This window comes from Nicotiana sylvestris, chromosome 12 (assembly GCF_000393655.2).
Source record: "Nicotiana sylvestris chromosome 12, ASM39365v2, whole genome shotgun sequence".
Lineage (NCBI taxonomy): Eukaryota > Viridiplantae > Streptophyta > Magnoliopsida > Solanales > Solanaceae > Nicotiana > Nicotiana sylvestris.
Genome location: NC_091068.1, coordinates 37294944 through 37311485, shown reverse-complemented (window position 1 = coordinate 37311485; position 16542 = coordinate 37294944). Strand labels below are relative to the sequence as shown.

The 16542-nt window shown below is 39.6% G+C and overlaps 4 protein-coding genes across 4 annotated transcripts; 1 reads left to right on the top strand and 3 right to left on the bottom strand.

Annotated features, from left to right (window-relative positions):
• Positions 1–1279: 1279 nt before the first annotated feature.
• On the bottom strand, positions 1280–1894 carry LOC138882923 (uncharacterized). Its single transcript, XM_070163567.1, has one exon. The coding sequence runs from the start codon at positions 1892–1894 to the stop codon at positions 1280–1282; it is 615 nt and encodes a 204-aa protein (XP_070019668.1).
• A 4891-nt stretch (positions 1895–6785) lies between these two features.
• On the bottom strand, positions 6786–7601 carry LOC138882922 (uncharacterized). The gene has a single exon (XM_070163566.1). It carries the CDS (start codon positions 7599–7601, stop codon positions 6786–6788), a length of 816 nt encoding a protein of 271 aa, XP_070019667.1.
• A 990-nt stretch (positions 7602–8591) lies between these two features.
• LOC138882921 (F-box/kelch-repeat protein At3g23880-like) lies at positions 8592–9041 on the top strand. Its single transcript, XM_070163565.1, has one exon. The coding sequence runs from the start codon at positions 8592–8594 to the stop codon at positions 9039–9041; it is 450 nt and encodes a 149-aa protein (XP_070019666.1).
• A 2321-nt stretch (positions 9042–11362) lies between these two features.
• LOC138882920 (uncharacterized) lies at positions 11363–11836 on the bottom strand. The gene has a single exon (XM_070163564.1). It carries the CDS (start codon positions 11834–11836, stop codon positions 11363–11365), a length of 474 nt encoding a protein of 157 aa, XP_070019665.1.
• Between the last annotated feature and the right edge of the window lie 4706 nt (positions 11837–16542).

Sequence of the window (16542 nt, the reverse complement as noted above, 5' to 3'; positions counted from 1 at the left end):
AAAGTGATTTTTCATATCTTCACTGATTCACTGTTCTTACTGGTTTTACTACTTCATTATAGACTGTAATGTGCCTTACGTGATTTCATATTCTCAGTCTTTATTTATGATTATTACTCACTGAGTTGGAGTACTCACTTTACTCCATGCACCCCGTGTGCAGATTCAGGCGTTGCTAATCCTGCTAGCGCGAGTTGAGAGCTCCCGACAGACTTCAAAGTTCACGAGGTAGCTGCTTGGCGTCCGCAGTCCCGTGTTTCTCCCCCTTTATCTCATTTCTATCTCCTTTTCAGTTATTCTATAATAGCTTGGTAGTCATCTCAGACTTGTAGTGTATTGATAGATGCTCATGACTAGTGACACCCCGGTATCGAGCTATGTTGGGTTTTATTTCCGCAAACTGTAATGTTCACTGCTTGCTTTTTTGGATTATTTATTACGTTTTAGACTTAATTCTTATTGTTTAATTGTTTAAAACTGAAATGGAAAAGTGTCAGCTGGCCTTGTCTTCATGAGAGGCGCCATCACGATCGGGTCCGAGTTTAAGGTCGTGACAAAAGTTCTGAAAAAGCATTCCTTTTGTAATTTTACTGTTCTTTCGATATGAACCAATAATATACCAATAGTAAGTATTAAAATTTAAAAAGTCTAATTTATTTGAACTTAAAACTAAGAATATCAATTAATGTAGAAAAGTTATTTTAATATTATTTTAAAATTAAGAAGTAAATAGGGAGATTAAAAAGTTATACGCACACATACAATTTATAATTTATTTTCCAATGCCAAATTCTTGTCATCTCCTTGGTGTATTTTAACTCCTAATATTATATACCAAGGTATTCTAATAGTTCACATCATTTAATATTTATACTTATCAGGTTTTTGATTTAGTAATTGTAATTCGAGTTGATGTAGTAATTATTGTAACTCGAGTTAGTAGTAATTGAACTTATTGTTTTTCAATGGGGAAAAAAGCGAAAAAAACAAGTTAAATTGATATTTTTTTAACATAACACACGGATATTATATATATATAAAAGCAAATTACATAGACAAGGCAGATGTTTTTAGGGCACTAGTGTTGCCCATAGTTGCCAAATAGTTACAAACATTGTTAGACAAAGTCCTTATGCCATTACAAACTCCATGCTTGTCCTTGGTAACTTCATGCTCAACAAAAAGGGGTGGACGTGCCTGGTAAAAATACTTAGTCGTTGATACATTTTTGGTGGCTTGCTTGGCTAGTACATGGGCCACCATATTTCCTTCTCTAAAATTATGCTTCAGCATTGGGATCTTCAATTGGTGCATTTAGCCATCTGCATTCACAAACAATATTAGAGTAGCTAGAGTTATTCTCGTAAATGAGTTTAATAACATCAGTGGAATCAATTTCAATTTCCAGAATCGTGAAGTTCATGTCTCTTGCTATTTTTAGCCTTTCTAGTATGGCTTGTATCTCTGCATGGATGGGAGAACTTGCTTGGCATGATTTGTGATAGCCTATAATCCTATCACCTTTGTTATTTCGAAAAGCTCCTCCAAGTCCTGCCCTACTACTCTTATTACAGAAAGCGCCATCGCCGTTTAATTTAATAACTTCTTTGTTAGGCTTTATCCAACTAATCTCAACCTTGATAGTTTTTTCCACAAAAGGATTTCTTTCAGTGAAGAAGGTGAATTCCCAAGATGCATGGATAACCTTTCTTATGTCTAGGTAGTTATTCAAGTTGTTGATGTTATTATTGTTCCTTTTTTTCCATAGTTCCCATATACAATAGGGGAATATAGTAGTCCACTTCCTGGGAGAGTTGCAATTATTAATGAAGATATCTCTTAAATTAGTTAGCCAGTCTTTGTTTTTCCCAATATCCAAAGGTGGAATGCCCATATTTTTCCAGAAATGCTTTGAGATAGAACAGCTAGCAAAGATGTGTTGTATGTCCTCGATTCCGATTCTGCAGATTGTACAATTGGAATTAATGTTGATACCTATTTTAGCTAGGTAAGCCCGACAAGGAACACGGTTGTGCATACATTGCCATATAAAGAACTTTATTTAACCGGGCATTGGAGCTCCCAAATCCATTTAAAAGATCTTGAGGCAGAGTCATACTCATGGATTAGTTTATAGCAAGACTTAGTCGAAAAAATACCTGATGAGTTGGGATGCCAACTTATTTTGTCAGAAGTTGAACCCTTGCCAGGAACAGGAGTAATGTGGATGTTGTTGAGGATATTATCGGGTATCTCAAAGGAGATGACCTTACTATTCCATTCTTTTTTATGAATGAGGTTTTTGATAGAAAGTGCATGATCTTTTATATTTAGGGGACCTTCAATTAAGCATCTTAGGGTTTTAGAGTTATAAATCCAATTGTCATTCCAAATGTTAATATTAGAGTTGATACAAGGGTGCCATAGGATCCCCTTATTGCAAACTTTCCAACCTTACAAGATGGATTTTCAGATGAACGAGGCGTTATTGAAGGTTTTTCTAGTGCCATATTTGCTAGAATTATTTGTCCCTAGGGGGATGAAGTATTTTTTAGGAGTCTCCAAACAAGACTAGAAAGAAGGGCTAGATTTTTAGATTTTGCTTGATGAGTACCTAGACCTCCCTCAGTCTTATTTTTAGTAACAACTTGCCAATTGATTAGGTGGAGCTTTTTAGTGGAGTTAGTGGAACTCCAAATAAAGTCCTTTTGGATTTTGTCAATCTTTTTTAGTATTTTAGGAGGGAGAAGAGTGTATTGCATGGAGTGTGTAGGGATAACTCCCAAAGTACCTGAGGCCAAAGTAGTTCTTCCTGCCATGTTTAAGAAGGAACATTTCCAGTGGGACAATTTAGATTGCATTTTGTCTATGATAAACTCGAAGTCTTTAGTTCTAGGAGAGTGGCTAAGACTTGGGGAGCCTAGATATTTGTCAAATTCCTTAGTGCATTTGATACAAAAGAGGTTTGTTAAAAAAAAATTTAAGTCTTGGGGACAGTAGTTTCTCAGCACAATTTTTGACTTAGCTTTGTTAATGGCGAGTCCAGAATCAACGCAACAAAGGATGAATATATAAGGGGATAAGGGGTCACCTTGACGAATTCCTCGACTTGGTTGAAAGAAGCTAGTTTTCACACCATTTACTATGATACTCATAGAACTTGTACATATGCAATGAATTATTAGACGTGATAGTTTAGGGGGAAATTTGAAAAACCTAAGGGTTTTATAAACAAAGGATCATTCCAACAGGTCAAATTCTTTCTCTAAGTCTAATTTAATGATCATGTCAAAATTTGATTTCTTATTTTTGTGGAGATTATTCATAATCTCTTGGATTATAATAGCATTGTCACAAGCTCTCCTATTTTTAATGAAACTAGCTTGCATTGGACTAATAAGATAAGGGAGATAGGGTTTTATCCTATTAGCAATGATTTTTGTGATTATTTTATAGGAGGAATTGCAAAGGCCAATTGGTCGGAAATTTTTGAGATTATTCGCGTTGGAAAATTTAGGTATTAGACAAACGATGGTATCATTGAACCCATTAGGAAGGGATTGGGATTCAAAAACTTCGTGACAATAGCTAGTAATGGAGGGGCCAATAGTATGCCAATATTTTTGGTAAAAAAAAAGGGTGAATGCCATTCGGACCTGGAGTCTTAAACGGTTTGAATGAGAATGGGCATTTGTGATTTTAGAATTATTAAGAGGATTATAAATTCTACTTAGGTCAACTTTTTTATGGAAGGAGGCATCACCAAGGTTGATGTTATTAGGGGAAGAGATTTTTGATGTCCTAAAAGCATTTTTAAAGAAAGTTAGTGCATGGTCTAGAATTAAATTGGGATCCAATATTCTATCACCATTATCATTAGTAAAGTACATAATAGCATGACGACGCTTATGATTTGAGGCCATGATGAAAGAACTTGGTATTAGCCTCGCCCTCGTTAAGCCAGTTTATTCTAGATCGAAGTTTCCAGAAATCATGCTCCATAGTAAGAATGGAGTTATATCCATGTTGTAAATTGGATTCCAGATCTTGTAAGGAATAGCTCTTATGATAATTAGTAGAGGATTGGATGCCACTTAGCCTAGCTAGAATCCTTTTTTTTCTTTTTGAATATGTCACCAAAGGTCTCATTTTTCCAACTAACAACTTTATTTCTAAAAGAGTTCTGAGCACTGATAAGGTTATCACTAGTCCAATAGTGTTTAATTAGATTAATGAAGTCCAGATGCCTACACCAAATCGTTTCCAGACGGAAGGGTTTATTAAGATGATTCACATTTTTTGGGCAAAGGGTTAGTAACAAGGGGTTATGGTCCTACTGTGTCTTAGGGAGGTGGATTATCATAGCTTTGGGGCATAAAGATAGCCAATCTTCGTTGACAAATATTCTGTCTAACCTTTCCAATATTAATCCTTTGGAGTTTTTCCTTAGATTAAACCAAGTATACTTAGGACCTTTATAACCTAGGTCTAATAATCGACACTTATTAATACTATTCCAAATAGAGTTGTTACGTCTACGATTAATAGGATTACCCCCTAGTTTGTCATTAGAACTAAGCACATCATTAAAGTCTCCTCCTAACAACCAAGGTTCTTTTGTAATTAGCACTAATATTTTCTAAGTTTTTCCATAAAACATTTCTTTTGTCTGCTTTAGTACTAGCATAAATGGAAGGAAACAACCAAGTGGAATGAGAAGGAATTACCTCAATCAATGCATGAATTTCTTGATTCCTCCTAACAAAGTTGTGCACCTTAACAAGACTAGCGTCCTAGAGAATAACCATACCTCTAGATTGGCCATCACTTGATACCTCGATCATCAAAGTCGCTTAGAAGGGAAATGTGGCTTTCCATTCTTGTTTCAAGTAGAGTAACCATGCACGGCCTATGGGTGTCTATCATTTCTCTGAAGTTAACCCTAAAGTTTTCATTGTTTCCCCCACGGATGTTCCATATAATAATGTTTGTAGGTCTAAACATCATTGCATGGTTGTTGGTTGGACCATTGTCCATTTGAGCTTGTAGAACTGGGTTTCTCCTTAAGCTGGGGACTAGGATCATTGCATGATTCCCTACTGTGGGATCTTGGGGGAGCGTCACATCCATTGAGCACTTGTATATTGCTAGGGGGAAACTGAGCATATATCTCTTCTCTAGGAGGTCCTTGAAGATAAAGACTTTTACCTCGTTGAGGCTTGAAAATTCTAGGACTGGACCGGACCCTAGTAGTTTTATCTCCTCTTCCTCTTCCATTAGGACATTTTCTGGTTCTGGAGCATTGGGAGGGACTTGGACAGCTGGATCTAGGTTTTCTACTGGTGGTGGGACAACCTGTGGTATTTGGAGTGGTACATTTGGTGGATTTTCTGGTCGGGCTGGGTTTGAATGGGGAGGATCTTGCATGTTGGGGTTGGGCTGGGCTTCGGGGTTGTTCAATAGTAGGGACCATGGCATGAAGATGGGATTCATGTTTGAGATTTCCCTCGGGGGAAAGAAGGGTAGTTCCAGTTAGGAAGAGTGATTTTGGATAGGGTTGAAGTGGGGTGGTAAGCTCCATTGGTGCCTCATGGCTTGGACTTTATCTAAGTTCATCGATGGTGCAAGGGGATGAAGGATGTTGTTCATCCATACATGTTTGAGGTAATTATTCATTGCCATGTGCATTCCTTCTAACACTAATTGGGCTAGAAAGTGAGAGTTTTGGAGAACATCACTGTCTCTTGGCCGTCTAGAATCATGTTGAATGTTATAGAATGGCCCATTAGAGCTTGTTCCCCCCAAGAGAGTGGTTGATGATCTTGGAGTAGTGGGGGTTGGATGAAGAAGACTTGGTTGTTTGTTTGAGGGTTTGGAGGAATTGGAGGGTTTGACATGTTTATGGCTCTTTGATGTCTCACTAATTGGACTAGTCGAAACCTTCTTCTTTGGGAGATTGGGATCCTTGACATCTTTAGAGGGAGTTTGGTCGTTTATATTATGAGTGAGTGGTGTATTTTTCTCCACTATTTTTTAGTTCACCAATGGAGTAGAGTTGGTTATTATAGTAGAGTCTATATGCATATCTTTGATATTGCTTAATGGAGTGGTATTTGTAAGATTTTGTTCAGATTTTGAAGGGAGGATGTGGTTGATTGGTTCAGCCATTTGTGTAAAATCTAGTGTTTGCATGGACACATGTAAGCTTGTGTGAAGATAAGGGTTATTTCCCATGCAATTAGAATTATTAGTTTTAGAGGAGATTAGGGGTTCGTTTAGGAGGTGCTGTGTGATGGGGGGTTGTTCAAGACCCTGATGGGGTTATTTAGGTCTTTATTACCCTTAGATAGGAAATGATTATCATGCATGTCTTTTAATTGGCCCTTTTCTGTAGTTGCCATTGGGACATCCATTTTGTGGACTCCTTCCACATCATTAACCATGCAGCTATTATTATTATTAATAGATTTATTATTAGTATTATTATAATTAAGATTATTCAACTTTGGCGGAGGAATCAATGCTTCAAACATATTGCCAGTGGCAATGTATTTTTTAGCGGATTGATTTTTTCCACTGATTTTAGGGTGTGTAGTAGGAATGGTATTGCCATTATCAATAAACTTTCTTGTTGAAGTCTCATATAATAAGAGAGATTGAGACATACCTAGAGGGAGTATGATTGGGTGTTGCGACTTACTAGAAGCGGAGGGTATCACCTTTAAATTTTGATTGTATTTCTTCTTCTTGGGGAATATAACCATTTCCCAATTATTTTCTTTTGTCTAGACAGTGGAGCCTTCCATTTTATCTTGAGGATCACCCAATTTACTGGATTGGTTGTTGGCTGGGGCTTCCCGGGTAGCTGTAGTGGAACACTTAGATAATATGTAGTGACAATTGGCCATAGAGTGGCCTAGTCTGCCACAATTTTTGCATAAAACATTTGCACCTTCATAATGGATTTCTTGTTTATGTTGTCCAATGAAGACATAGGGGGTGACAGGCACATCAAGAGGGATTTCAATAAGCCTCGCATACCTTCCTCTAAGTGTGGATGAAGTACAAACATCAATTTTTAGTAATCTACCGATTTTATTACCAACTTTTGTTAAAATGAGACCATCATAGAACTCAGTAGGTAATTGAGGAAGACGAATCCAAATAGTTATGTTTGCAATTTTAGCTTCCGAAGCAATGAAGTTTGGAAACCATTTTTGAACTGAAAGAAAGTTACCAAAAATAAACCAAGGGCCATTATGAAGAGCTTTCAGCATACTCTCCTCATTATTGAACTTAGTAATGTAGAATTCCGATCCTCGATCAATCAGAGAAAAATTCTCTTTAATTTTCCAGAATTCTTGACTTTTCCTTTTTAGAATGTGGTGTTGAGTTTTTTTTCCTTGAAGCTTGATTATGGTAGAGAATCTCCATGGGTGATAGATTCTTTTAAGATCTTCCGGAGATAGTTGGATCCCTTGTCTTTGATCATCCGTAGGGTTATTTGCATGGGAAGTATTGACTTCATTATGAAACTCTTGGATTCCATCTGGAGTTGGATCAATGATCATATGGATTTGGTCTTCATCTATTCCATCCATTAATTTTTGTTTAAAATATGTGTTAGGAAGTTCAGGTATTGTGGTAGGTTGTGTTATATCAATATCCGGTGGTTTGGGAGGAATTTGATTATTTTGATTGAGAATTTTCATTGTAAACGTCTTGTGGTAGCTAGAGAGAAGTTGGAGCTTCTCTCACTTCTTGAAGATTTGAATTGATATCCTTTTCCTACAAGAAATAGACAGGCGACATGACATAAATTAGAGAAAGCATAAAAGGTATACTTAATAAAGAATCCTTTTCCCACCAAAATACTGTAATTAGTTTGCTTCGTCACTTATATTAAACCCTAACATTACCAACAGTCTTTCCAAATCAAAAGATATGAGAATGCCTAATAACTTTCCTCATGATATCACCATCAATATACTAACAAAACTTGCAGTGAAATCGCTTTTACGGTTCAAATGCGTTTGTAAATTATGGCGTTCTCTAATTGAAGATCCCAAATTCATCAAGCAGCACTATGATACGTGCAAAAGTAATTTAAATTGACACAAAACTTTTGTGACAGGTGGTGAATGTCACAACAAGGATGACTATTTGTACTCTACAGACAGCTCACTTCAACATGATTCCGTTGTCTCTCTTCATGAGCCTCCAATTCCAGATATCAATCATTTTAGTAGTGTATATTTTATTAATGGTATACTTGTTCTAATTTTCTGTTATGACGTAGTCATTTTGTGGAACCCGGCCATCATAGAATCAAAAACAATCATCTTTCGAATCCTTGAAAATACGGCGGGGAAGCTATACTTCCCTGGTATAATATATGGTTTTGGATGCGTTTCTTCTATAGACGATTATAAAATAATTAGAGTAGGAAAAGAAGTTTATTCAGGTAATTATGAGGTGCATATATTTTCCACAAAAAGTAACTCGTGGAAATTGATGGGCAAGTTTCATTCATATAACGAGTTCTTTGATGGGGACATTGTTACGGTAGATGGATTGTTTATAATATAGCAATGACGGATTTGTGTAATACTAGTCCGAATGACTTTACTATAGTACATTTTTGTTTGGAGAAGGAAAAATTTCAGGAAATATTGTTTCCAGATCGGATTAAAAGCCGGGAAGATCCAGCTTTGTGTGCTCTAGGAGAAAACCTTTGTTTGACTAGGTTACACAATGACTCGAGACGCGATTTTGAAGTTTGGTATATGACGAATAATGGAACGAGCTATTCGTGGAGTAAGATGTTGACAGTTCCATCAGTGCATTGCGGACGTTGCTTGAGGCCTGTGAGCTTTATGAAGAATGGAGACATATTATTTTTGAGGTTTAAAGGTGGATTCGTGGTTTATAATTCAAAAAGACACAAATTGGAAGAAGTTAAAGTTGCAGGGCTTGAGGCACCACTTTACTTCAATTGGATTGTACCATATTTTGAAACTTTGTTTTCTCCGAAATCCTAATTAATATTGCTCTATTAGGAGAGAACTTTGGAGGTTCACTTTCTGTTTCTTTAATTGATTCTACTTAACTAGTTTCTCTTTACAATTTTTTCTTTTCATCTTGGTTCGTTCTTTTCTTTTCTTTCCTTTTTTTTTTGTGAACGTGCTCTAAAATCAACTTTACGTGGCTTTTTATCCACTTAATTCCTTCATCGTAGTAAAATTTATTCTAGATGATGATTTGAATTCATGTCAGTATTTTTGTCGTTTTTATAATTGGTAGAAATAAGCCAATCATAAGTGAACTTGTCAATAGATTTGATGGAGAAACTCATTCGTCTTCAACATAATCAAATAAAGGAAAGGTTAAAAAGAAGAACAAAAAGTATAGTTGGAATAGAGATTTACTCCCATGCCCAGGCAATTCAATATGTGCCTAACACGCCTATTTGGAGTACAACAACAACTCAGTAATAATCTCACTAATGGGATCTGAGGAGGGTAGAGTGTACGCATACCTTACCCCTACCCATGAGGATAGAAAGGCTGTTTTCGAGAGACCCTCGGCTCAAAAACAAAAGATCTGTAACAACAACAGAAAACATACAAATAAGATCAACACCGTAATTGACAACAAATAAGTGGAAAGGACAATAATTATGGCAATAATAAAAATTTAACAAAAATATAAAATAAAAGTAAAAAAATTAATAATAATAATGATAAACAAAAAATAGAAAGTGTGATGGAACAATAACCGCTAGCAGCCCTATATAAAACACTATCAGACTAGCCAGAACAACGAAGAAAAACGCTCAACTACCCCCTAACCTACAACCCTAATGCTCGACCTCCACACCTCCCTATCCAGGGCCATGTCCTCAGAAATATGAAGTTGCGCCATGTCTTGCCTTATCACCTCGCCCCAATATTTCTTAGGCCGCCCTCTACCTCTCCTTGTACCTGTCAAAGCCAACCGTTCACACCTCCTAAACCAGGGCATATGGGCTCCTCCTTCGCACATGCCCGAACCAAATAAGTCTCGCTTCCCGCATCTTGTGCTCTATGGGAGCCACACCCACCTTCTCCCGAATATCTTCATTCCTAATCTTATCCAGCATAGTGTGCCCGCACATCCATCTCAACATCCTCATTTCGGCTACTTTCATCTTCTGGATATTAGAATTCTTAACTGGCCAACATTCCGCCCCATACAGCATGGTCGGTCTAATCACCACTCTATAGAACTTACCTTTAAGTTTCAGTGGAACCTTCTTGTCACACAGGACTCCAGACGCTAACCTCCATTTCATCCATCCCACCCCGATACGGTGCGTGACATCCCCGTCGATCTCCACATCTCCTTGGATAATATACCCTAGGTACTTGAAACTCTCTCGTAGGGATGACTTGCGAGTCAAACCTCACCTCCCCGTCCGCTTCCCCTGACACATCGCTGAATTTGCACTCTAAATATTCCGTCTTGGTCCTACTCAACTTGAAACCTTTAGACTCCAGGACCTGCCTCCATACCTCCACTCTTTCATTCATACCGCCTCCCGTCTCATCAATCAAAACTATATCATCAGCGAACAACATACACCATGGTACCTCCTCTTGAATATGGTGTGTCAATGCGTCCATTACTAGGACAAATAAGAACGGGCTGAGCGCAGATCCTTGGTGTAACCCCATAACTACTGGAAAGGGCTATGAATCACCTCCTATAGTCCTAACCCGAGTCTTAGCTCCATCATATAAATCCTTTATCGCCCTAATATAAGCTACCGACACACCCTTTACCTCCAGGCATCTCCAAAGAATGTCCCTAGGGACCTTGTCATACGCCTTTTCTAGATCAATGAACACCATGTGCAGATCCCTTTTCCTATCTCTATACTATTCCGCCAACCACCTGATAAGATGGATAGTTTCTGTAGTAGAGCGACCAGGCATGAACCCGAACTGGTTTTCTGATATAGACACCGCCCTCCTTACCCTCCCTTCCACCACCCTCTCCCAAACTTTCATAGTATGACTTAGTAACTTTATACCCCTATAGTTGTTACAATTCTGGATGTCCCCTTTGTTTTTGTATAATGGAATCATCGTACTCCACCTTCACTCATCTGGTATCCTCTTCGTCTTGAAAAAAACATTAAACAGCTCAGTCAGCAACTCCAAGCCTGCTTTACCCACATACCTCCAAAATTCAACTGGAATCTCGTCTGGTCCAATCGTTTTGCCCCGACTCATCTTACGCATTGCTCGCACGACCTCCTCCACCTTAATACGCCTACAGTACCTAAAGTCTTGGTGACTCTTGGAGTGCCCCAACTCTCCTAACACGAGTTTCTGTCCCCCTCTTCATTCAGAAGTCTATGAAAGTACGACTGCCACCTCTGCTTAATCTGGGCCTCTTCCATCAATACCTGACCTTTCTCGTCTTTGATGCACCTCACTTGATCCATATCACGAGCCTTCCTCTCTCTCGCTTTAGCCAGCAGAAATAACTTCTTGTCCCCACCTTTACCCCCCAGTTCCTCATATAACCGCCTAAACGCAACAGTCTTAGCCTCTCTGACCACTAGTTTCGCTTCCCTCCTAACTTTTTTATATCTTTCTCTGTTCTCTCTCCTCTGCTCCGCGTCAGTGCTCTCTAATAACTTAAGGTAAGCTGCTTTCTTTGCTTTCACTTTACTCTGGACCACGTCATTCCACCACCAGTCGCCTCGGTGCCCGCCTGAGGACCCCTTCGAGACCCCTAACACCTCTCTCGCTGCCTCCTTTATACAGTCTGTTGTCGCCGTCCACATAACTCTAGAATCCCTACCCCTCTTTCAGGCTCCCATATCTACCAACCTTCCCTCCAACTCCTGCGCATTTTCCTTAGTTAAGACTCCCACCTGATCCTCGATTGCCCCCGTACAAACCTCTTCTTCCTTTTTATCAAGATACCAACGTCCATCACCGGGAGCCTATGCTGTGTCGTGAGGTTCTCATTCGGGATCACCTTACAATCCTCGCACAACCTCTTATCACACCTCCTGAGGAGAAGATAATCAATTTGAGTCTTAGCTATCCTACTCCGGAAAGTAATCAAATGCTCCTCCTTCTTCGGATAAATAGAGTTCACGATCACCAACTCAAAAGTTCTAGTGAAATCCAACAGTGACGTACCTCCTTCATTCCTAATCCCAAAGCCGAAGCCACCGTGCACCTCACGCCTATTAGGAGTACTAGCAACTTTAATATTTTACAAAATAAGGGGATAAAATAGATTTTATGTTGTTAAATTGCGCTAACTTCTTTCTAGATTAATATTCATTGTGAGAGATCGATCGAATTTGCAGAATCTAGTGGTTAACAACTATACCATTAGTAACTTTGTTAGTTTGATATTCAATGGAAACAAATCATATCAATATAATAAATAAAGTATCTGATAATTAAATTGTAGTGTAAGAAACAATGAATGTGGCTCAATGGATAGTGATAAGTTGGTTTGTAGACCTGTATACAGGTAAAACCGGAGGTAAGAAGCGCCCCGATTTATCGGTGAGGCAAACGAAGAGAGGACATAACTGCGTGTAGTCAAGACCAAAGCCGAGAGATGCCCGTATCAAAGCTCGAGCAAAACACCTGCTCCGGGAGACATCGAGATCATGCCCCGGGAGCCACCAAGGTCATGCCTTCGGAGCCATCGAGATCACTCCCTCGGACTTGATTCGGATAACATGGCCTCGGAAAACCTGCCAAACGACCGCACGCGATCAACAAGGGACCGTGATATCCATGCCCAACCAGATATCACGACGTGAACCTCGGCCTGTATCAACGGTAAATCAGTGATTAGCAAGAAGAAAGATTTTTTTACCTTTTTTAGAATTGTAAGATTTTTTACTTTTTTTAGAATTGTACTTAGGGTAAAATTCCCCTAATATATAAAGAGGAAGTTGACTATTCATTAGAGATATTGTAACATGCATACCAAGGCAATATACATTTATTTTTCTCTGGTTGTTCAAAGTTCTTGTTCTTATTCATAGGTCTTCATAGACATCAGGCATCGAACCGAGGGCAGAACAATCACTTAGCTCGTACCCGAGCTCGGACTTAACATTACAACTGGTTTGATAATTTGTTTCTTCCTTAATTCGTTTATCTAATGTTATTGATCATTTGTATTGGATTAATTCACATATCATTTTTCAATTGTTATCCACTTTTAAGGGTAAACAGTTTGGCGTCCACCGTGGGGCTAAGGATAATAGTGATAGTTTGATACAAATTTCCATAACACACTATATTTTACGCTTGTTCTTTGAGATGTTAATTGCAGATCTCCCTAAGGATGTCCAACTCTCAGAGTCTCAGTCTCCTCACTTCAACGTTGATATTGAGTCTGGTCATCATGGTGAAAACAATAATATAACACCTAGCAATGAGATGCCTCTTGCTGATCCCAATGGAGACCCGATTGCAGACCCAATCGATACCAACTCGCATGTGGCCATCGACGCCAACCTTCCAACCGACCTTGAGAACAGCATTTGTGGGGGAGCCCGACCAACGACTTGGGCTACGCCCGAAGATGAAGGTGACGGAAATTATCTACGGGTGAACTTTGAAATGTTACAAGCCCAACAAGCGGCGTTAGCACAGGTACAGAATCAAAGTTGTGCCCCCAGCAAAATTGAGCTCGAACAATCCCAGGAAAACACCCGAAGAAATGAGCAAGTCACGGAGAGGTTAGGTGAAGCTGGGCCCGGAACCAACCCCGAAATAATTAAGATGCTTAAGGAACTGACAAGCTGGTGGAATCGGGAAAAATGAAAATTGAGGCCAATGACAAAAAGGTGGAGATTTATAACCCCAGAATTAATCAAATCCTAGGAGCGCCCCAATATTGAAAGGGCTAGACTCTAAGAAATTTGTTCAAAAGTCTTTCTCCCCGAGCACAGCACCGAAGCCAATCCCGAAAAAGTTCCGTATGCCAAAATTCCAAAGTATAATATAACCACTGATCCAAACTAACACGTCACCTCCTACACATGTTCCATCAAAGGGAACGACTTAGAAGATGACGAAACCGAGTCGGTTTTGGTGAAAAGATTTAGAGAAACCCTGTCAAAAGGATAAATGATATAGTATCACAACTTACCCCCTAATTCTATTGATTCGTTTGCTATGCTTGCAAATGCCTTCGTTAAGGTACACACTAGGGCCAACAAGGTCCAGACCAGGAAATCAGACCTTTTCAAGGTAAAACAAAGAGATAACGAGATGCTCAGGGAATTCGTGTCGAGGTTTCAAATGGAATGAATGGACCCGCCTCTGATCGTAGACGATTGGGTCGTTCAGGCGTTCACCCAAGGGCTCAACTCCTGAAGCTCCTTGGCTTCATAGCAGTTGAAACAAAATCTGATAGAATACCCGACGGTAACTTGGGTGGATGTCCATAATAGGTACCAATCATAAATTCGGGTCGATGACGATCAGCTCGGAGCCCCCTCCCGGTCCGTTTATCCCGTCAAAACTTATGACAAGTCTAAGAGAGTCATCGATCATGAGCCAAGACCAAATAGAGACTGGTATCAACCTTACAACGTGGACCGAAGGGGTAACGGATCTGGGTGTAACCTTACAAGAAATGAGAAAAGGAACGATTGAAACCACAATAGTCGGGGTCTCATGAGCAAAAACTATTTCGACAGGCCACTCGGGGACAGGGAGGCACCGAGGTTATCAGAATACAACTTCAGTGTCGATGTTGCAAGCATCGTGTCTGCCATCGGGTGCATCAAAGATATAAAATGGCTTCGACCATTGCAGTTCGACCCTACCCAGAGAGATCCTAACTTGATGTGTAAATACCATGGCACTCACGGCCATAGAACCAAGTTCTGCCAGCAGTTGAGAGAAGAAGTGGCCCGGTTATTTAATAACGGGCATCTCCAGGAGTTTCTGAGTGATTGAGCCAAAAATCACTTCAGGGATAGGGACTCCAATAAACAGACTAAACAAGAGGAACCTCAGCACGTCATCAATATGATGATTGGTGAAGTCGACGTCCCTAGGGGCCAATGTTAAAGTGCACCAAAGTGTACATTACGAGAGAAAAACGGACCCGAGACTATATCCCAGAGGGGACCATTTTATTCAACAACGAGGATTCAGAAGGCATCGTGCAACCACACAATGATACTAGTAATATCTGTACCTGTAAATAAATCTCGAGTTAAATGTGTATTGATTGACCCAGGTAGCTCGGCCAACATCATCAAATCAAGGGTCATAGAGCACTTAGGCTTCAAGACCAAATAGTTCCTGCAGTCCGGGTTTTAAATGGATTCAACATGGCATGCGAAACTACTCAAGGGGAGATAACCATGCCGGTGAACACCTCAGGGACCATCCAGGAAACGAAGTTTTTTGTGATCGAAAGGGTTATAAGATATAATGCCCCATTCGGAAGGCCATGGATTCACAGCATGAAGGCAGTGCCCTCGACATTAAACCACGCGCTGAAGTTCCACACACCGGGAGGGACCATGACGGTTTACGGAGAGAAACCTGCCGCAAAATAAATCTTTGTGGTTGACGAGGTGATCCCTATGTCCGTGCTCTCGACATCAAAGAACACGGAGTCGGTTAAAAAAGAAATAATTAAATAGAAATCACTAATACTAGCCCCGACCGAATTGGAAAAGCAAGAGGCAGTCGAGGATGATGACTACGAAATCCCTAGGTTGTTCGTTGCTCCTGATGATTTCGATGCCACAAAATCAACGGCCGAGGAGATGGAGCAGGTCATATTGATTGGATACCTGCCCGATCGGAAGGTATACCTAGGAACGGGGTTAAATCCTGAACTCAGGAAAAAACTCGTTGAATTCCTTATAGCTAACATAGATTATTTCGCTTGGTCCCATCTTGATACGACATGAATCCTGCCAGAAATTACCACTCATAAGCTGAGCTTGGATCCGGTGTTCCACCCGGTCAAACAAAAGAGGAGGCCTCAGTTCGAAGTCAAGCATGCCTTCATCAAATACGAGGTATCAAAATTCCTTAAAATAGGTTCCATTTGGAAAGTTAAGTAGCCGGATTGGTTAGCTAACGTAGTGGAAGTACCTACGATGGGGAATAAGTTAAGAATTTGCTTGGATTACAAAGACTTGAACAAGGCATGCCCTAAGGACTTTTTTTCTTTTCCTAACATCGATCGAGTGATCGATGCGATGGCCTGGCACGAGATACTCAGTTTTCTCGATGCCTACTCTGGGTACAACCAAATCCGGATGAACCCGGACGATCAAGAAAAAACTTCTTTTATCCCTGAATTTGGCACCTATTGGTATAATGTAATGTCGTTCAGACTAAAAACGCCGATGCCACTTATCAACCCTTAGTAAACCAGGTGTTCGAAGAAACAATAGGAAAATCAATGGAGGTTTATATTGATGACATGCTAGTTAAGTCCCTGCGAGCAGATAACCATTTAAAACATTTGTAGGAA

What these genes read in the sequence shown, in the direction of transcription:
- LOC138882921 (XM_070163565.1), top strand. Translation starts at nt 8,592, where the DNA reads ATGACGGATTTGTGTAATACTAGTCCGAATGACTTTACTATAGTACAT.
- LOC138882923 (XM_070163567.1), bottom strand. Translation starts at nt 1,894, where the DNA reads ATGGGCATTCCACCTTTGGATATTGGGAAAAACAAAGACTGGCTAACT.
- LOC138882920 (XM_070163564.1), bottom strand. Translation starts at nt 11,836, where the DNA reads ATGTGGACGGCGACAACAGACTGTATAAAGGAGGCAGCGAGAGAGGTG.
- LOC138882922 (XM_070163566.1), bottom strand. Translation starts at nt 7,601, where the DNA reads ATGGATGGAATAGATGAAGACCAAATCCATATGATCATTGATCCAACT.